This window comes from Spermophilus citellus (assembly GCF_964194105.1).
Source record: "Spermophilus citellus genome assembly, chromosome: 7".
Classification (NCBI taxonomy): Eukaryota; Metazoa; Chordata; class Mammalia; order Rodentia; family Sciuridae; genus Spermophilus; species Spermophilus citellus.
The window spans coordinates 25225196-25246636 of record NC_138188.1 but is presented as its reverse complement, the minus strand read 5'-3'; the positions used below and the strand labels follow the sequence as shown (position 1 = coordinate 25246636).

The 21441-nt window shown below is 50.7% G+C and overlaps 1 protein-coding gene and 1 pseudogene across 2 annotated transcripts; both read left to right on the top strand.

The window, feature by feature from the left end:
- Positions 1-5615: 5615 nt before the first annotated feature.
- On the top strand, positions 5616-21261 carry LAMB2 (laminin subunit beta 2). Its single transcript, XM_081302479.1, has 33 exons — positions 5616-5756; positions 5842-5927; positions 6058-6230; positions 6316-6451; positions 6533-6606; positions 6997-7185; positions 7276-7339; positions 7570-7772; positions 8303-8423; positions 8748-8936; positions 9142-9321; positions 9398-9510; positions 9790-9869; positions 9946-10078; positions 10251-10409; positions 10487-10614; positions 15982-16114; positions 16307-16499; positions 16571-16714; positions 16943-17174; positions 17258-17421; positions 17503-17727; positions 17815-18032; positions 18142-18238; positions 18327-18699; positions 18791-18975; positions 19049-19290; positions 19368-19716; positions 20005-20212; positions 20290-20431; positions 20515-20691; positions 20781-20940; positions 21020-21261. Exons 1-33 carry the CDS (start codon positions 5731-5733, stop codon positions 21154-21156), a joined length of 5433 nt encoding a protein of 1810 aa, XP_081158605.1. The 5' UTR covers positions 5616-5730; the 3' UTR covers positions 21157-21261.
- LOC308653592 (heterogeneous nuclear ribonucleoprotein A1-like) lies at positions 13107-15951 on the top strand (annotated as a pseudogene). The gene is made up of 2 exons: positions 13107-14347; positions 14530-15951. The product of its transcript is annotated as a heterogeneous nuclear ribonucleoprotein A1-like (transcript).
- Positions 21262-21441: the final 180 nt, after the last annotated feature.

Genomic DNA, 21441 nt, shown 5'->3' with positions numbered 1-21441 from the left:
ATGCAGAGGATCCCACATAGAGGACCCCCTTAGGTAGCTCTTTCCTGACCCTGATTGGTCCCTGACTGGGTTGTAGAGCTCTTGGAGTCTTGTGCTGTTTTCTGGCTCAAAGGCTGCTGTGCATGCTTTTGGTATAGCTCAGTGACAGAGCACTTTCCTAGCATGTGCAAGACCCTGGGTTCCATCACCAGCATAGCAAAACAAATTACAAAGTCTGCTATGCAATATGGCCTCTCTGGTCAGATAGAAGCCAGTGCCCATGGCAGTTCTCAGCAGGTGAGGACTGATGTGCATTCTTACACTTGCAAGTCATTCTTAAAGGTGAGGCTAGAGTTAGTGCGATCAGGGTTCTTGAAAGTAAAGCCTTCTGCTCTTGTCCGTGAGCCTCTCTCTCTCCCCTGCAGTCTGTGCCTATGACCCACAGGGTTCCATCTCACACGGTTGTGAACCACACATGGGTGCCTGACTAAGCAGAGAGGGTATCTCAGGGTTGAGGTGCCAGTTTTGTGCCTGTGGTTCCAGATGTTCCTTCTCACACTGTAGGTTCTGTCCTATCTGCTTTACTTCCTGGGACTAAACACTTGGCTCTATTCCAGCTGTAGGTGGCAGCTGTGTCCTAAGAGGTGGCTGTTCTATGCCAGGGGATTCTTGGCTGTGGTGATGGAGGCCAGGATGGACAGGCTATGGACAGGGTACTGCAGCAGGTACAGGCACTCCTAGAGTCTCCTTCACTCCCTATGGGGACCCTGCAGCAACTTAAAGAGTAGATAGCTGGACACAGTTAAGGGGTCTGGGATTAGGAGTGAGGGAAGTCTCCAGCCAGCTTCTCAGAGTCAGGGATACAGAGGGTCACAGGTTGGTCTATTTAGTCATTGTTATGGGAGTCAGATGTTTTTTCTTGAGTAAGGAAATCATGGATCAGAGATCATGAATCATGGATCAGAGAGCACCACTGGTCAAACTAATTCCCCTTTCCTCACAGAAGGAAAATGACTATATTGACCTAGACACTGTGGGCCACAGAATAGTTTGTAGCCAAAAGAAAGTCACGGGTCAGGAGACAGCAGGAATGCATGGAAGTATTTATCCTGGGAACTAGATCATGTCAAGGGCTTGACCTTGCCACAAGGGGCCACAAGAACCCAAGGTAGGCTAGGTGGGTGGCTGGTGAGGGGGGCTATGCTGTGATGGGAGAAAGGGACCAGGTATTCTGTGTATTTGGAGTACAGAAGGTGGATTGCTCCTATCTCATGGAACGGAGCTTTGAGTATTCTTCTATCCACCCTTCCCATCCTTTTTACATGCTGAAGCCCAGACCTCTTCCCAGGAGATAATGCTCAGAGTCCAGGTCATAGCTGCACTTAGAAGATCAGATAGCATCCTGAGGCAGGTCTGTATGCCTAGCAGTAGACGGAGAAGATTCTCTGGGGAACAGGGTAGCTCACAAGGACAGTTAGTTATATAGGGGTTGAAAATGAAGGAGTTGGCTGATAGGGGCCAGATGCCACACTCACAGATCAGTCAGACCTGGAATGGTGGGTGGAGATATGGATTACTGTAAAAGATGTTGCCTAGTGAGAACTTTCTCGAGGATATGCTGGGTATAAGGCAACAGGAAATCTGGGAAATGCATTCCCATTTTATTTGCAGGAATAGAAGCATCAGGAACTTTAGCTGGTCTGTTTTCTTGTACCCTGTGATATGAAAACCCCTTGCCTTGGGACTTTGCTCACTGCCCTGTGGGCTCTGATTGCTTTCTACAACTTTTCATATAGCCTGAACTTAACAGTCACAACCTTGGAGCAGCATTAGCAGTGGGTACAGAGCCATGGGGACTATGGATGGGAGCTGTGGGGGGAGCCACAGGAGACCATCGCTCACACATGAGATTGTAGGAGACACAATTTACATATTACCCTGTCTCCTACCAGCTACAACAAATCCAGGCCACAGCAAGGAATCCAGGCACAGGAAACCTGACATTGTTCAAGGGGACTGTGAGGCATGGCTGCCATGGCTCCTATGCAAACAACTATTGAGATCATCCAGTGCTTACTCATGTGTATATGTCTATTTGTTACATGTTTGTTCACAGCTGGTAGGGGCAGATAGCCATCCAGGATATTGACATGAAACTCCTACCAGAATGAGGAGTATTGTAGGACTGACCAGGGATCAGTGGGGGGCACCAGTGTGCTGCGAAATGTTTGACAACTGGCTGGGAATCAGGGGGACTGATTTGTGGACTTTATTAATTTCCATGGTGTAAGTAATCCTACTATGATTGATTTCAGTCTATATACCATTTAACAACTAATTTGCAAAATTCTGAAAATTTCACAATTTTTTTTTGTAAGCTTCTTATACCATTGGGTAGTTGTTGTGAGGTAGAGGCAATGAGAGGTTAGGGTGAGAACTCATTGGGTGAGGTATCAGAATTCAGGTTCAAAATCTCTACTCCTTTCCCAATGGATGAAGGTGCAGCTGTTACAAGTGTAGCACTGGTGTCATGGTGTGGGCTAGCTGTGTCCCTCCTGCAGGGTGAGGCAGTAGGCATTGCCTCCCTCCTGGATCAGATCCAGAGTGCTTTCCTTGCACCAGATGCTGTGGGTCTGGATCTTCCCAGAGCTGAAGACATCCTTCATAATGCACAGCAGACCAGGTGAAGGGTCAGGAGACTGGAGGTAGAGCTCAGAGGGTGGGCAGAAAAGGGAGTCAAGGGTTCTGGCTGAGGTGGGAATTCATGCAGAGCAAGGGCTGTGGGTGGCAAGGTTGGCACTTCAAAGCCTGGAGGCCAGTGTAACGAAGGTGATAACCCATTTGTCCCCTTTATCTCCCTTGCATCCATGTTCAATGACTGCTGTGATCCTCATTCTCTGCTGACAATGTGAATATTCAATCTAGTTGCTACCTTAATGTGACCTTTCTATGACTCCCAATATTTGTCCCTCTCTCCCCCTTATAGGAGGGTTCCTGGCCCAGATGGCACTGACAGTTGACATCATTCCAGTTCTGGAGTATCTGTCCAGTGGAGCTTAGGCCCTCAGGACATGTTTTTCCCTGAGTCAGTGATAGGTCCCAGAGGCAGAAGAAAAGGCATCATGGACCATGGGCATGATTGGGGTCCTGGCAAGGTGAGATTCACAACAGTGGGAATTAGGGGCTTGGGGACCCCTCTGGAACAGTGGGAAGTGGAGTTTAGGCTAGAGATTGGCTACACTGTGCTGAAGTAAGATCTCAGTTCTTTTTTTTTTTTTTTAAGAGAGAGTGAGAGAGGAGAGAGAGAGAGAGAGAGAGAGAATTTTTTTTTAATATTTATTTTTTTTTTAGTTCTCGGCGGACACAACATCTTTGTTGGTATGTGGTGCTGAGGATCGAACCCGGGCCGCACGCATGCCAGTTGAGCGCGCTACCGCTTGAGCCACATCCCCAGCCCCAAGATCTCAGTTCTTAAGTCCCTGCCCCTCAAGAACTTAGGCAGTGGGGCTGGGGATGTGGCTCAAGCGGTAGCGTGCCCGTCTGGCGTGCGTGCGGCCCGGGTTCGATCCTCAGCACCACATACAAACAATGATGTTGTGTCTGCCAATAACTAAAAAATAAATATTAAAAAATTTTCTCTCTCTCTCTCTTCCTCTATCACTCTCTCTTTAAAAAAAAAAAAAAAAGAACTTAGGCAGTGACAAATGGGTCTTTAGGACCTGGGTAGAGTGGGGGTTCAGGTTCAGATCTGCTCTAGGAATTGTAGATGGTCCAGGTGGCTGTGACAGAGCTGCAGAAGAGCATAGAGATCAAAGTCTGGCTCAGATGACCTGATCCTCAGGGTTAGAGTGCCTCCTGGCACAGAATGAGCAGGCACTGGGCAAGAGAGCAGCTGCCTTGCAGGCCCTGGAGCAGCAGGCAGCACTGCTGCTTGAGCACATGTGGCTGGGTGCCATGCATATGTCACCTGCCGACTGCTGCCATCTGTGGATGCCAGCAAAGGCTCTGGGACCACCTGGGTGACTCAATGAGACTCCATAATGACCCAGGAATCCCTTGAGCTTGAGAAAACAGAGATCCCACTGAGTATGCACTGACCCTGAGTGACCTCTGTATGACCCCTTGCTTCCCAGTTTTGGTCATCTGACCTTGAAAGAACAGAGAGATCCTGTAACTCCTTGAGGCCATCTAGTGCCCCTAAGCCTAAAGACCTTTATCTCCAAGTGATCTAAACTTCTTCTTTTTTCAGTTGTGCTGGGGATTGAAACCAGGAACACACTACTACTAGGCTATATCATCAGCCCTTTTTATTTTTTAATTTTTAAATTATTTTTATTTTTTGATATGGGGATTGAACTCAGGGATATTCAACCACTGAGCCACATCCCCAGCCCTATTTTGTATTTATTTAGGGTCTCACTGAGTTGCTTAAGCAACTTGCCACTGCTGAGGCTGGATTTGAACTCCTGATCCTCCTGCCTAAGACAGGCTGCGCCACCACGCCCAGCCCTTTTTATTTTTTATTTTGAGACAGATCTCACTAAATTGCTGAAGCTGGCCTAGAATTTGCAACAATTTGCAATCCTCCTGCTTCAGCTCCCTGTGATCTAAACTTGTAGTATCTGAGACCCTTTAGGTTAATCACATGACGTAGGTTAATCACAGTCAGTTTAAGGTGACTGGAGATTCTATTCTGCTGATACCAGAAGTCCAGTAGATTGCCTGCCCCACCCCCACGCTCCTTTGTGAAGTTGAGTGGGTCCCAGAGGAACTTCCAGGTTTACCTCTGCCAGGGGCTGGCAGTTTCGGGCAGTCCTTGCCTTCCTTGTCCCAGACAATGCGTTAGATCTGTGGCGGCTCAAAGTAAGCCTGACTCACCCCTCAGACCCTCAGACTACATGGCCAGCACCCCTGCAACCCTCATCCCAGACCCGCCCCCGCCGTGGTCCCAGGGGCCTGGGTGGGGCGCGCGCCTGCCGGTCGCGCGCATTCCAACTCCAAGGTCCAGAGGGCTGGAAAGCCCGGAGCGGATTAACAGCCAAAAAGAAAATCCGGATTTATTATTGGCTTTTCACTCTAGAGTCCGTCACCCTGTGCCCATTTTCATACTGGGAAACCAAAGCAGCACTCTGCCTACATGCCACAATGACTAGAGGCAGCAGAGCTACCCGCAGCTGTGTTTAAGGCAGGGTGTGGCCTTCCCCATTTCTCCTCCAGCCCCTGTCCTGTTCAGATCGGGCTGTCCTAAAGCTCCCCACAGCCCTGAATTTGGTGCCTTTTTTGCACCCTTCTGTCTCACCACTGATGCTGGAGCCCTGGGATCAAACATCTGAGTGATTTCCATGCTGATGCCAATAACAAGGACTACAGGCTGCTTGGCCCTTTATTTCAGATCAGAAACCTCTCATTTGCTTCTACCATTCCTCAACACCGTGCACACTCTTTCTGTGGTGGCCTAAAGCACCAAACCCCCCACCTTCCCTTGGCCCTTGCATAGATTTGGCCTTAGGGGCACAATAAAGATCTGTGGAATGTGATCATCTGATTCCTGGGGGAGTGAGTGGGGGCGGAGTGGCTGGGGATGAGAGGTTGGGGTGGGGGGTTTTTCTGTTACTTGTTTTGAGCTTGCCTGGAATCCGCACCATGGTTTCCTTCCTGCCGTGCTTCCCAACTTTGCTCAAAGTCGCCACCGGACTCTGAAGCTGAAGGACCGCTGGACAGACCCTGGGACCGACAGAGGGCCGAAGGGAAATGCGCCAAAGACCCACACGGGCAGGGTCAGCATGGGACCCCGAAGGGATGAAGTGGGGCTATGGCGAAAGACCCTTCATCTTCCCTTTCCCTTGTTTTCCACCCCCTCAGGATGGAGTGGGCCTCAGGGGACGAAGGGAGGGGCCGGCAAGGACTGGGTGTGCCCTGGGAACTTCGACTGGGCCTGCTTCTAAGTGGTGAGGGGGCTGGGTGAGGACCAAGGGTTGTGGGATGTGATGGTGGGTCTTGGGGTGGCTGTCTCTTGGGAACATGGAATGGGGGTACAGAATAGAAGAACAACAGAACTGGCTGACCTACTGTCTTCAGTGCTGGTGGCCACACTGGCCCAGGCCCTAGCTCTAGATGTGCCTGGCTGTTCAAGAGGAAGCTGCTACCCAGCCACAGGTGACCTGTTGGTGGGCCGTGCTGACAGACTGACTGCCTCATCCACCTGTGGCCTGCATGGTCCTGAACCCTACTGCATTGTCAGTCACCTACAGGTGCTGCTGGGGTCTAGGTGAGAGGCTGGGTCAGGGTGGGGTTCATACTGCCTGAGGAACTGATCCTAACCCTCACTCAACCCAGGATGAGAAGAAGTGTTTCCTGTGTGATTCTCGGCGCCCCTACTCTGCTAGAGACAACCCATATAGCCATCGCATCCAGAATGTGGTCACCAGCTTTGCACCACAGCGCCGGGCAGCCTGGTGGCAATCAGAGAATGGTGAGGCTATGGGTGGGGCATGGATTGAGCAAGGCTGCCAACTAGTAGCCTCAAGTCCTTGACCTCCGACTCCTGCCCCAGGTATTCCCAGGGTCACCATCCAGCTGGACCTGGAGGCTGAGTTTCATTTCACGCACCTCATTATGACCTTCAAGGTGCCCAAATCACCCTGCTTGATTCTCCATTGCCCCTGGACAGAGCCCCTGATCCTCAGTTTAGTCCTGAGCCCATGTGTTATGCACTGATTGCATGGATGGCACCTTTATTTCCCCATGCTATACATGTCTGTGCACTTCTCGGCCTTTGCACATGCTATTTCTGCTGCTCTCATTGAAGGCTGGGTCAGATGCTGTCTTCCTGGGCCCCATGATCCCTGGGGCCTCCCCATTAGAGGTGGTTACCCTCCTTAGTCATTGCCTGTCTTTCATGGTCATCCCTACCTGCCTTTGAACTGCTGGAGGGCAATCTCAGGCTGAGGAGAGCTCTCCATAGCCTGGGCTGGACTTGGGTCTGGTGCCTGCTGATCAGCTATGCCCCCTACCCAGACATTTCGCCCTGCTGCCATGCTGGTGGAGCGCTCAGCTGATTTTGGCCACACCTGGCATGTGTACCGATATTTCTCCTATGACTGTGGGGCTGACTTTCCAGGAGTTCCACTAGCCCCTCCACGGCACTGGGATGATGTAGTCTGTGAGTCCCGCTACTCAGAAATTGAGCCATCCACTGAAGGCGAGGTAAGGGTTAAGATTTTAATTAGGGGTGGGAAGGGAGTGCAATGGGTCTCAGCAAGGTCCTGTATCTCTATGGTCTCTCTGCCTCTCTAGGTTATCTATCGTGTGTTAGACCCTGCCATCCCTATCCTGGATCCCTACAGTTCACGGATTCAGAGTGAGTGCCCCACCCTTTCAGCCTGGCACAGTCCCAGCATCTGGATGAAGATTATCTGGGGCCTCAGTAACTATTTTGGGTGCTTTCTAGGGCAGGTGCCAAGCCTAGTTTAGCTCAGGAAGCAGTCAACCAGAGGTCTCCCAAGGTGACCTTGGCAGCTGCAGCCCCTGGATGAATACAGGGTTTCAAAGGCCAGTCTGGCTAGTTGGCCCCAAAACTCTCCCCCTCAGACCTATTGAAGATCACCAATCTGCGGGTGAACCTGACTCGTCTTCACACACTGGGAGACAATCTGCTTGACCCAAGGCGGGAGATCCGAGAGAAGTACTATTATGCCCTGTATGAGCTGGTTGTGCGTGGCAACTGCTTCTGCTATGGACATGCCTCACAGTGTGCACCAGCCCCAGGGGCACCAGCCCATGTTGAGGGCATGGTAAGGAGCTTCAGATAGCTGGGATATAGTTAGGGGAAGGGGCAGGCATGGCCAGACAGGTTTTTTTTTTTAATATTTATTTTTTAGGGCTGGGGATGTGGCTCAAACAGTAGCGCGCTCGCCTGGCATGCGCATGGTGCTGGGTTCAATCCTCAGCACCACATACAAATAAAGATGTTGTGTCTGCCAAAAACTAAAAAATAAATATTTAAAAAATTTATTTTTTAGTGTAGTTGGATTCAATGCCTTTATTTTACTTATTTTTATGTGGTGCTAGGGATCCAAACCCAGGGCCTCGTGCATGCTAGGCAAGCGCTCTACCGCTGACCCACAACTCCAGCCTGCCAGACAGTGTTTTAAAAATATTTTTTTAGTTGTCAATGAGGCCCTTTATTTATTTATTTATTCATATGTGGTGCTCAGAATCGAACCCAGTGCCTCACACATGCTAGACAAGTACTCTACCACTGAGCTACAATCCCAGCCCCATGGCCAGACAGTTTTGACAATCTATCTGCCCACTTCCATAGGTGCATGGAGCCTGTGTCTGCAAGCACAACACCCGTGGCCTCAACTGTGAGCAGTGTCAGGATTTCTATTATGACCTGCCCTGGCATCCGGCTGAAGATGGCCACAGTCATGCCTGTAAGAGTAAGTGAGACCCTGGCCCCACAGCTCCTGAACTCTGTAGCCTGGCTGTGCCCTGGGTAGAACCAAGAGCTGATTGGTCAAGCCCTTAATACTCAGGGTATGTCTAAAGGGTATCCAGGCTTAATATCCCTGGTGACCTCTTCAACTCTCCTCCATAATCTGCTTGGGCTAGGGGTCTAGGTTGATGTTGAAGACTTGCAGTCTGTATGCCACGACCTTCAAAATCTGGCCTCTGGGAGGGATCTAAGGTGGCACTAGGGTCCCTTCCTCTGTCCCTTACTCTCAGGAGCTGGTCCCTCAAGTGGCCTTTCCCCTTTCCCACAGAGTGTGAGTGTCATGGGCACACCCACAGCTGCCACTTTGACATGGCTGTTTACCTAGCATCTGGCAATGTGAGTGGAGGCGTGTGTGATAAATGTCAGCACAATACAGCTGGGCATCACTGTGAGCTCTGCCGGCCCTTCTTCTATCGTGACCCAACCAAGGATCTGCGGGACCCAGCTGTGTGCCGCTGTGAGGCTGGGATTGGACATGAGGGAGGGGAAGCTGAGCCCGGGGCAGAAACTGGGAAGCCAATTTGCTATCCAGGTTATGGGGAATTGGGGTGGGGGACTTAGTGTGGAACCAGACCAGGGACCTAGGGTGGGGGGGGGTTTAGAAGAGGACTTATACTGGACTAATTGGGTTAAGGTGACCTTGTACCTCTTTTTGCTCTCAGCTTGTGATTGTGATCCTATGGGTTCCCAAGATGGTGGTCGCTGTGATTCTCATGATGATCCTGCACTGGGGCTGGTCTCAGGCCAGTGTCGCTGCAAAAAACATGTGGTGGGCACTCGCTGTCAGCAATGCCGTGATGGCTTCTTTGGGCTCAGTGCCAGTGACCCTCTAGGCTGCCAGCGTAAGTGCCTCCCGACTCAGCTGAACCTGGGTACTGCTTCAGCTCCCCAAACTCTGATGTGCTTCCTTGCCTGCAGGTTGCCAGTGTAATACACGGGGTACAGTGCCTGGGGGCACCCCTTGTGACTCCAGTAGTGGAACCTGTTTTTGCAAGCGTCTGGTGACTGGACGCGGGTGCCATCGCTGCCTGGTATGACCGGAGGGAGCTGTAGTTCCTGGAGTCCTGAACACAGGACTGGGGTTCTGGGGTCCCCTCAGCCACCAATGTCCATATCCTGGTGGATGAGTACTGAAAACTAAGAGTCCAGTCCTGGATAAGAAGCCTCAAGTCTGGGAGGGCAGGGGTGTGTCCCAGTTGTCTGAAGGCCATGCATTCTCCAAGGGGTGGTAAACACTGAGGAGTATGGTTGGACTCCCCACTGGGTGGCGAGGGGTCTATTTCTGGCTCCCAGCAACCATTTCCTCACAGCCTGGCCACTGGGGCCTGAGCCACGACATACTTGGTTGCCGCCCCTGTGACTGTGATGCAGGTGGTGCCTTGGATCCTCAGTGAGTGCTATAAATGGAGCCTGGGAGGGGGCAGGGAAAAAAGAGGGTATTCTTGAATAACCATAACACCCTTTAGGTGTGATGAGGCCACAGGCCAGTGCCGCTGCCGCCAACACATGGTTGGACGTCGCTGTGAGCAAGTGCAACCTGGTTACTTCCGGCCCTTCCTGGACCATCTAACTTGGGAGGCTGAGGAAGCCCAAGGGCAGGTGGGTAGGCGTGGCTAGAGAGGCTGCATTGAGGATAGTGTCTTGGGAGGGGATAGGGGTGCTATGCAGCCTTGGGTGAGTCCTTGGCTGAAGAAATAGGGTTTGGGGCTAAATATGGCAGAAAAGGCAGTGCCTCACCTGAGCCTCCATCCCTGGCTGCATTACCTCTCAGGTGCTGGATATTGTGGAGCGTTTGGCAATCACCGGGGAGACTCCATCCTGGACTGGCCCAGGCTTTGTGCAGCTGCGGGAGGGTCAGGTGCTGGAGTTCCTGGTGACTTCTTTGCCAAGGGCCATGGAATATGACCTGCTGCTGCGTTTGGAACCCCAGGTCAGACCCTGTGACAACTGACCTGGAGCTGAACCTCTGGGTATGGGGGCATCTCTTCCATCATTACCTTTCCCCAGGTTCCTGAGCAATGGGCAGAGATAGAACTGACTGTGCAACGTCCAGGGCCTGTGTCTGCCCACAGCCCGTGTGGGCATGTGCTGCCCAAGGACGACCGTATCCAAGGGACTTTACAACCAGACATTAGGTGAGGATACTGATGGTAGCACTCAAAATGGTGGGGGTTTGTGGGGCCAGCCCTTAGATCTTTGAAGGACACCTGGAACACCTGGAAGACCCCACTGCTCATTCATCTGCCTCTTCCTGAGTGCTGTTTGTCAGGCTCTGTTGGACATGGCTCTGGTCATAGGAAGAAAGTAGACAAAACAGCTGGGCAAAATGGCCCAGTGGCTCAGGAGGCTGAGACAGGAGGATTGCAAGTTTAAGGTCAGCCTCAACAACTTAATGAGGCCCTGAGTTATTTAGTGAGACCCTGTCTCAAAATAAAAACAAAAAGGGTTGGTGTTGTAGCTCAGGGGTTAATCACCCATGGGTTTAATCCCCAGTACAAAAAAAAAAAAAAAGTAGATCAAATAAAGTCTGCTCTCTGAGGTCTAACAGAGGACAAGGCAATAATTAATTAGAAATCATCCAGTGTCACTATAGGAAGGGCCATTGGTGGTCATGTTGGTTGTGGGGCTGTGGCATCAGAGCACTTTGAACACTAGTCTGGTTAATGTTTTATTATATTTTGGGTAGTATGTATTTCATGTATCTTTTTCACTTTACTTTTTTTTTTTTTTTTTTTTTTTGGTGCTTGGGATTGAACCTAGGGTCTCATGCATGTCTAGCCCCAAAAGTTAGCAATTTTTTTTCCTTTGCAGTGCTGGGTATTGAACCTAGAGTCTCATGAATGCTAGGCAAGCACTGATCACTGAGCCACATCCCAAACCCTCTTTTTGTACATTTTTTTTAACATTGGGGATTGAATTCAGAGGTGCTTTACCACTAAGCTACATCCCCAGCCCTTTCTGGTTTTTTTTTTTTTTTTTTTTTTTTTTTTGTACTTGTGTATGGACAACATGCCTTTATTTAATTTATTTTTTTGCAGTGCTAAGGATCAAACCCAGTGCCTCACACATGCTAAGCAGAGCACATGCTAAGCAAGTGCTCTGCCATTGAACTACAGCCCCAGCCGTGTTTTTGTTTTTTGAGATGGGGACTCGTTAGGTTGCCCATATTGGTCTTGAACTCACAATCCTCCTGCTTCAGCCACTTGAGTAGCTGAGATTATAGGCATATGCCACCAAACGTGGCTGTTTTTACACTTTTTTAAAAAATTATTTTTTAGTTGTAGTTGGATACAATACACTTATTTAATTTTTTTTTTAAAGAGAGAGTGAGAGAGGAGAGAGAGAGAGAGAGAGAGAATTTTTAATATTTATTTTTTAGTTCTCGGTGGACACATCTTTGTTGGTATGTGGTGCTGAGGATCGAACCCAGGCCGCACGCATGCCAGGCGAGCGCGCTACCGCTTGAGCCACATCCCCAGCCCTTATTTAATTTTTATATGGTGCTGAGGATCAAACCTAGGGCCTCACACATGCTAAGTGAGCACTCTACCACTGACCACAATCCCAGACATCTTTTTACACTTTTGATCATGTAAATATTGGTACATACACAGAAGTAGAAAGAATAGCATAATTAACCTAGTTGTATCCATTATAAACATTTTGCCAACTGTTGCTGGTGTTTAACCAAAGATTCCCCCTATTTGGGTGCAGTGGCGTACATGTGTAATCCCAGTGACTTGGGAGACTGAGGCAGGAGGACTGAGAATTCCAGGCCAGCCTGGGCAACTTAGTGAGGCCATATCTCAAATAAAATCAAAATGACTGGGATGTGACTCAGTTGTAAAGGACTCTGGATTCAGTCCCAAATAGCTCAGAAAAACAAAACAAAAACCCAAAGATCCTTCTAGTTGTTGAGTGGAAAACAGACTTAAAGGGGTCAAGGTAAGAAGCTAGGAGATATGCTAAAGACTGCTGAGTTGGACAAGTGAAAGTCTATGGTACAAAGGTATAACAGAGATAGTGAGGAAAGGGAAGGCTCCAGAGGGTGTAGTAGTAGAGCTGATGTCTTAAATATATAGGGAGGTGAGAGAAGGTGGAAAGGTGACTTCGGGTTTTGGCCTGGGCATTTGGATGGGGGTGGGTCAAGGTAAGAAGCTAGGAGATATGCTAAAGACTGCTGAGTTGGACAAGTGAAAGTCTATGGTACAAAGGTATAACAGAGATAGTGAGGAAAGGGAAGGCTCCAGAGGGTGTAGTAGTAGAGCTGATGTCTTAAATATATAGGGAGGTGAGAGAAGGTGGAAAGGTGACTTCGGGTTTTGGCCTGGGCATTTGGATGGGGGTGGGACTCTTTACTGAGATGGAGACATAGGGAGGAGCAGTTCTGAAATGCTTGGACATGGAGGTGTGTGACTAGATTTCTATGTCTGGAATTACTAGGAGGAGCCAAATTAGAGATAAAAATTTGGGACTTATTACTCATAAAGGAGGTCATTCTAGAAATGACCAGAGAAAGAGAAGACTAGAACCATGCTTTGGGGTACTCTAATGTTAGAGGCTAGTAAAGAAGGAGGAACTAGGGGTCTGGGGGCGGGGACCAGGAGTGTAGGTGGGGACTAAGAAGCTAAGAGAAGGAGCTGGGGATATAGCTCAGTTGGTAGAGTGCTTGCCTCCCATGCACAAGGCCCTGGATTCATTCCCCAGCACTACCACAAAAAAAAAAAAAAAAAAGAAGCTAAGAGAAAAGTGTGTCTAAAGAGGAAGGCACAGTGAGTTCACAACATGCTGATGAGTGCTGGAGTCAGATAAGAACAGAAGTAGCTCCTGGGTTTAGTTACATGGAGGTCATTCATGACCTTGGCACAGGATGGAACAGAAGTCTGCTGGAGGAGAGGGCTAGAGAGAGAAGACATTTATTTACTATAGTGGTCTCTACTTAGGAATTTATTTTTCAAGAAAGCAAAAGTGAGCCTGGCGCAGGACGTATGCCTGTAATCCCAGCATCTTGGGAGGCTGAGGCAGGAGGATCATAAGTTCAAAGCCAGCCTTGGCAACAGCAAAGCACTAAGCAACTCAGTGAGACCCTGTCTCTAAATAAAGTACAAAATAGGGTTGGGGATGTGGCTCAGTGGTCAAGTGTCTCTGAATTCAATCCCCAGTACCACCCCCCCCAAAAAAAAAAAGAAAGCAAAAGTGAGATGGAAAGCCAAGCACAGTGGCACATGCCTGCAATCCCAGAGGCTTGGGAGGCTGAGGCAGAGGATTTTGAGTTCAAAGGCAGTCTCAGAAACTTAATGAGACCCTAAGCAACTCAGCAAGACCTGGTCTCTATATAAGATATCAAGAAGAGCTGGGCATGTGGCTCAGTAGGTTCAATCCCTCGTACCAAAAACAAAAATAAGAAAAAAATTGAGGTGGAAACTAGGAGAAGACTTAAGGTATTGAAAAAGAATTTCAGGGTGGATGCAGCCGAGAAAGCATCATTAAAGTCTCTCTTCCTGCTGCCGTCATGTCTAAATCGGAATCCCCTAAAGAGCCCGAACAGCTGCGGAAGCTATTCATAGGAGGGCTGAGCTTTGAAACAACTGATGAGAGTCTGAGAAGCCATTTTGAGCAATGGGGAACACTCATGGACTGTGTGGTTATGAGAGATCCAAACATCAAGTGCTCCAGAGGCTTTGGGTTTGTCACTTATGCCACTGTGGAGGAAGTGGATGCGGCCATGAATGCAAGACCACACAAAGTGGATGGAAGAATAGTGGAACCAACGAGATCTGTCTCGAGAAGATTCTCAAAGACAGGGGCCCACTTAACAAAAAGATCTTTGTTGGTGGCATTAAAGAAGACACTGAAGGGGCTGGGGATGTGGCTCAAGCGGTAGCGTGCTCGACTGGCATGCGTGCGGCCCGGGTTCGATCCTCAGCACCACATACCAACAAAGATGTTGTGTCCGCCGAGAACTAAAAAATAAATATTAAAAAAAAATTCTCTCTCTCTCTCTCTCTCTCTCTCTCTCTCTCTCTCTCTCTTAAAAAAATAAATAAAATAAAGAAGAAACTGAAGAACATCACCTACGAGATTATTTTGAACAGTATGGGAAAATTGAAGTTATTGAAATCATGACTGACCAAGGCAGTGGAAAGAAAAGGGGCTTTGCTTTTGTAACTTTTGATGACCATGACTCTGTGGACAACATTGTCATTCAGAAATACCATACTGTGAATGGCCACAACTGTGAAGTGAGGAAAGCTCTGTCAGAGCAAGAGATGGCTAGTGCCTCATCTAGCCAAAGAGGTTGAAGTGGTTCTGGAAACTTTGGTGGTGGTCGTGGAGGTGGTTTTGGTGGACATGACAATTTCGGTCGTGGAGGGAACTTCAGTGGTCGTGGTGGCTTTGGTGGCAGTCATGGTGGTAGTGGATATGGTGGCAGCGCGGGGATGGCTACAATGGATTTGGTAATGATGGAAGCAATTTTGGAGGTGGTGGAAGCTACAATGATTTTGGCAGTTACAACAATCAGTCATCAAATTTTGGACCCATGAAGGGTGGAAACTTTGGAGGCAGAAGCTCTGGACCTTACAGTGGTGGAGGCCAATATTTTGCCAAACCATGAAACCGAGATGGCTATGGCGGTTCCAGCAGCAGCAGTAGCTCTGGCAGTGGCAGAAGGTTTTAATACTGCCAGGAAACAAAGTTTAGCAGGAGAGGAGATCCAGAGAAGTGACAGGGAAGCTACAGGTTACAACAGATTTGTGAACTCAGCCAAGCACATTGGTGGCAGGGCCTAGCTGCTACAAAGAAGACATGGTTTAGACAATGCTCATGTGTATGGGCAAAAAAAAACTTGAGGACTGTATTTGTGACTAATTGTATAACAGGTTATTTTAGTTTGTTCTGTGGAAAGTGTAAGCATTCCAACAAAGGGTTTTAATGTAGACTTTATTTTTTTTTGCACTCATGCTGTTGATTGCTAAATGTAATAGTCTGATCATGACGCTGAATAAATGTGTCTTTAAAAAAAAAAAGAATTTCAGTGAGATAAAAGAACCAAAGTATGGGTTCACAGGATGATGGGAATGACCTAGAACACAGAGAGAAAGTGATGTAGTCTTACTGAAAATTAGCAGAGGTTTTAGGTTGTAGGTCAGGGTAAGCAGAAGATCAAAGTAGTTGTTGAAGAAAAATTGGCAAGTTTTTATGCTGGGGAAATGCTGTGGAGTGCGGAAAGGCTGCATGAGTGTTTCCAAAGAGCTTGTCTGCCCAGGTGTATGATTCTAGAGCGCCATGTTTATGGGAATCCTCTGTACAGATCTCTGAGGTATCCAGCAGCTGTCTGTTGGCCTGGTGTAACCTGGCCCAGTCCAGCCCAGCCCAGCCTGTCTCACCCATAGTCTCTGTCTTGGCCAAGGTTTGGTTGCTGCAAGTGGGGTGTGAGAGGTCCAGAATGATGGATATGAGGATCAAGGATAACCTCCTATCTTATTCCTGCTTTCCTCCAGGTACATGATGCTTCCTAGACCTATTTGCCTTGAGCCTGGCACCTCTTACAAATTGCATCTGAAGCTGTTACGAACAGGAGGAAGCGCCCAGCCTGAGACCTCCTACTCTGGACCTGACCTACTCATTGACTCGGTGAACTCTTGCCCATACCAACCAAGATGGCAGGGTCTGTGGGATGGGTCTTGGTGGTGGTGGTGGTGGAAATGAGAGGTTTGTGACAGAAGAAGCAGGCTCATGGTGGTATCAGGGCTAACAAGCCCATGGCACTACTCTGGAAGTTCCAGTGTGGTCCTTGATGTGAGTTACTCTTGTTCATCTCTTCAGCTGGTGCTGCTGCCCCGTGTCCTGGTGCTAGAAATGTTCAGTGGGGGTGATGCTGCTGCCCTGGAGCGCCGTGCCACCTTTGAACGCTACCGATGTCATGAAGAAGGTCTGGTGCCTGGCAAGGTCCCTCCTTCCGAGGCCTGTGCCCCCCTCCTCATTAGCCTGTCTACTCTGATATACAACGGTGCCCTGCGTGAGTACCCGTGACATGGGTCGGTGGGGCAGAAGTGGAGGCCCAGCTTGATTTGCACCCCTGTCCCACAGCTTGTCAGTGTGACCCTCAAGGTTCACTGAGTTCTGAGTGCAACCCTCATGGTGGCCAGTGCCAATGCAAACCTGGAGTGGCTGGACGCCGCTGTGACCTCTGTGCCACTGGCTACTATGGCTTTGGCCCCATCGGCTGTCAAGGTACTTGCCTCCCCCTTGTTCCCTTCTATTCTTTTCTCTCCTTCCCACTATTGTTCTCCCTCCTCCATCTGGCTCTGCTTCCTTCCTCTAACTCTGCCTTGGACCCCATACTAAATCTTAGCCCTGAGTCACTTACAGTTCTCTTCCATTCCCTGACCTTCCCACCCTGATCCAACACAGACTCTTCTTAGGCCCTTTCCCTCAGTTCAGACTTTGCACTGCCCACAGCCTGCCAGTGCAGTCCTGAAGGGGCGCTCAGCAGCCTATGTGAAGGAACTAGTGGGCAATGTCCCTGCCGCACTGGTGCCTTTGGGCTTCGTTGTGACCACTGCCAGCGTGGCCAGTGGGGATTTCCTAGCTGCCGGCCATGTGTCTGCAATGGGCATGCTGATGAATGTGACACCCACACAGGCATTTGCCTGGGCTGCCGTGATCACACAGTGGGTGAGCACTGTGAAAGGTGAGCCTGGAGAGTCTATGAGTAGGTTGGTGGGTAGGAAGGCTGCCTGGGGATGACCCATTTCTTTCTTTACTTCCCTACAGGTGCATCGCTGGCTTCCATGGGGATCCACGGCTGCCATATGGGGGCCAGTGCCGGCCCTGTCCCTGCCCTGAAGGCCCTGGAAGCCAAAGGCACTTTGCTACTTCTTGCCACCGGGATGGCTACTCCCAGCACATTGTGTGCCACTGCCAGTTAGGCTACACAGGTAAGTGGGTAGGGGGCAGGCATGGGATCAGTGTGAAGTGGCTGGACTGAGCACTCATGGTTTCCCCTTGACTGTGGGCAGGGCCACGGTGTGAAGCTTGTGCCCCTGGGCACTTTGGGGATCCATCAAGGCCAGGTGGCAGATGCCAACCATGTGAATGCAGTGGGAACATTGACCCTATGGACCCTGATGCTTGTGACCCCCACACGGGGCAATGTGTGCGCTGTTTACACAACACAGAAGGGCCACAGTGTGCCCACTGCAAGCCTGGCTTCCATGGTCAGGCTGCCCGACAGAGTTGTCACCGTGAGTATATACATGGGAAGGAATAGTGGGGGTGGGGTTCCACTGTTTGAGCTCTCCTTGACTATTGTGCTCATCTTGCTGGCACAGGCTGCACCTGTAATCCACTGGGCACAGATCCCCAGCATTGCCCATCCACTGACCAGTGCCATTGTGATCCAAGCAGTGGGCAGTGTCCATGTCTCCCCAATGTCCAAGGCCTTAGCTGTGACCACTGTGCCCCCAACTTTTGGAACCTTACTAGTAGCCACGGCTGCCAGCCTTGTGCCTGCCACCTAAGCCGAGCCAGAGGCCCCACCTGCAATCAGGTATGGAACCCTTCTGTAGATCTCTGGGTAGATGGTCCCTGATGTCTGCCTCATCTCAGGGGCTCAGCCTCTGATGGAGACTCTGACTCCTGCTCTGTTTCCACCCTAGTTCACAGGGCAGTGCCACTGTCGTGCTGGCTTTGGTGGGCAGACTTGTTCAGAGTGCCAAGAACTCCACTGGGGAGACCCTGGGTTGCAGTGCCGTGGTGAGGTGGTTGGGGAGCCAGGGTGGATGGAGGACTTTCTAGGATGCTCCACAGGGGCCCTAACTCTGTATTCTGCCTTTTCCTGCAGCCTGTGATTGTGACCCTCGTGGAATAGAGACACCTCAGTGTCACCGCTCCACAGGCCATTGTAGCTGCCGCCCAGGCGTGTCTGGTGTGCGCTGTGATCAGTGTGCCCGGGGCTTTTCTGGTGTCTTTCCTTCATGCCACCCTTGCCATGCATGCTTTGGGGATTGGGACCGTGTGGTACAGGACTTGGCTGCCCGTACACGGCGCCTGGAGCAGTGGGCACAGGAACTCCAGCAGACCGGTGTGCTGGGTGCCTTTGAGAGCAGCTTTTGGCACATGCAGGAGAAGCTGGGCATGGTGCAGGCCATTGTGGGTGCCCACAACACCTCAGCTGCCTCTACTATGCAGCTTGTGGAGGCCACAGAGGAGCTGCGGTGCGGATGAGTTAGAGGATACATGGTGGGATGGGGCAAAGGTATAGTGCACCAGGCTGAAGCCTCTCTAAACAGACATCCATTGATGCAGGCATGAAATTGGGGAGGCCACTGAGCACCTGACTCAGCTGGAGGCCAAGTTGACAGATGTGCAGGATGAGAACTTCAATGCCAACAATGAACTCAGTGGTCTAGAGCGAGATGGACTTGCACTTAATCTCACACTACGTCAGCTTCACCAGCATCTGGACCTGCTCAAGCATTCAAACTTCTTAGGTAAGTAGCTGGTCAAATAGGCAGGAGGGCCAGGGTTGATATTCAGCTGACTGCCTGCCTCTGCCCAATTTAGGTGCCTATGATAGCATCCACCATGCCTATATCCAGTCTGAAGAGGCAGAACGTCGTGCCAATACCTCAGCCCTGCTAGTGCCTAGCTCTGTGAGCAACTCAGCAGATACCCGGCATCAGACAGAAGTGCTAATGGATGGCCAGAGGGAAGACTTCAACCAAAAACATCTAGCCAACCAGCGAGCACTGGGCAAACTCTCTGACCATGCTCGCACCCTGAGCTTGACTGTCATAAATGAACTGGTGAGATGCAAGTCAGGTGGGATGATAGGTAAGTATGGATATTCTCACAGAGCCCTAACTTCTTCTATGTCTGGCAGGTGTGTGGGGCCCCAGGGGATGCACCTTGTGTTACCAGCCCTTGTGGGGGTGCCGGCTGCCGGGATGAGGATGGGCAGCTCCGCTGTGGGGGTCTTGGCTGCAGCGGGGCTGCAGCCACAGCAGACCTAGCATTGGGCCGGGCCCGGCACACACAGGCAGAGCTACAGCGTGCACTAGTAGAAGGTGATGGCATCCTCAGCCGAGTGGCTGAGACTCGACGGCAGGCAGGTGAGGCACAGCAGCGGGCCCAGGAGGCCCTGGACAAGGCTAATGCTTCCAGGGGACAAGTGGAACAGGCCAACCAGGAACTTCGAGAACTTATCCAGAGTGTAAAAGACTTTCTTAGCCGTAAGTCTCCCCTGTGTCTATGTTCTTTTTAGGTTTAATGTGGGTCTCAGGGCTTGTAGTTGTCTTATATCTGACCCCATGTCCAGCCTCTAAATCATTGCCCATATGTGATCCTTCAGTCCATGTCCCTGGGTCTGTGCCCTTTGTATAGTCCCCATCCCTGTGCTTACATCCTTATACCTATTAACAAACTCCTATTTCATGTATGATCCAGAGTCCACACCAAGATTATGTCCCCATATTCATGCTAAAGAATCTGTCTTTAAGCTTTTGTCTGTGTCCCTGTAGAGGAGGGTGCTGATCCTGATAGCATTGAGATGGTGGCTACACGAGTACTGGAGCTCTCTATCCCAGCTTCACCAGATCAGATCCAGCACCTGGCAGGCGCGATTGCAGAACGGGTTAGAAGCCTGGCGGATGTAGACACAATCCTGGCACGTACTGTGGGGGATGTGCGTCGGACTGAGCAGCTACTGCAGGATGCACAGCGGGCAAGGTCTGACCCCAATCCTGATCCCTATTCCTGACATGGGATTCTGATATCTTCAAGCCCTGATTCCCCCTTTTCCCAAGGAGCCGGGCTGAAGGTGAGAAACAGAAGGCAGAAACAGTACAGGCAGCACTGGAAGAGGCTCAGCGGGCACAGGGTGCTGCCCAGGGTGCCATCCAGAGAGCAGTGGCTGACACACACCATACAGAGCAGACTCTGCACCAGGTGTAGTCTCCCTAGGACATCAGAGGGGCAAGATTATGGGCATGTACCATAGATCTGTTTAACCCTGGGCCTATTCATGGCAGGTACAGGAAAGAATGGCAGGTGCAGAGCAGGCACTGAGCTCTGCAGGTGAGCGGGCTCAGCAACTGGATGCTCTCCTGGAGGCTCTGAAACTGAAACGGGCAGGAAATAGTCTGGCAGCTTCTACAGCCGAAGAAACAGCAGGCAGTGCCCAGAGCCGTGCTTGGGAGGCTGAGCAGGTGGGCTGAGACAACCTGCTGAAGAAGGTAGGGATGATGGTTGAGCCTCTACTGGGCTAGCATACCAATGCTGCCTTCTACATCTACAGCTGCTGCAGGGCCCAGTGGGTGATCAGTACCAAACTGTGAGGGCCCTGGCTGAGCGCAAGGCCCAGGGTGTGCTGGCTGCACAGGCCAGGGCAGAACAACTGCGAGAAGAGGCTCGGGGTCTGTTGCAGGCTGCTCAGGACAAGTTGCAGCGACTACAGGGTGAGAAGTGTGGCAGGGAGGAACCAAAGAGGTGGGACTGTGGGAAAAGGACCCCTAAGTTGATACATGCCCCTCCTAGAACTGGAGGGCACCTATGAAGAGAACGAACGTGCACTGGAGGGCAAGGCTGCCCAGCTGGACGGGCTGGAGGCCAGGATGCGCAGCGTGCTTCAAGCCATCAATCTGCAGGTCCAGATCTACAACACTTGCCAGTGACCCCCTGTCTAGAGCTTATCCCAGTCCCCAGCCCCGCTCTGCACGCCTTCACATTAAAGAGCTCTCAGCCTGTCAGGGCTCCCAATAAACCAGTGTGAACCCTCACAGTGTTGTCTGGACTCTGTTTTGGGATGGGCGGGATCTGCGCAAAACCTCCACAGGGCCACTGACTGCCTAAGCATCGGAGCCCCTCCTCCTCCGCTAGGACCCGCCCCGGAGCTTCCAGTTGTCGCGAGCCCTCTCCCGCCGGAAGTGCGTCACCAGTTCGGCGCTCCGCCTCTTGCG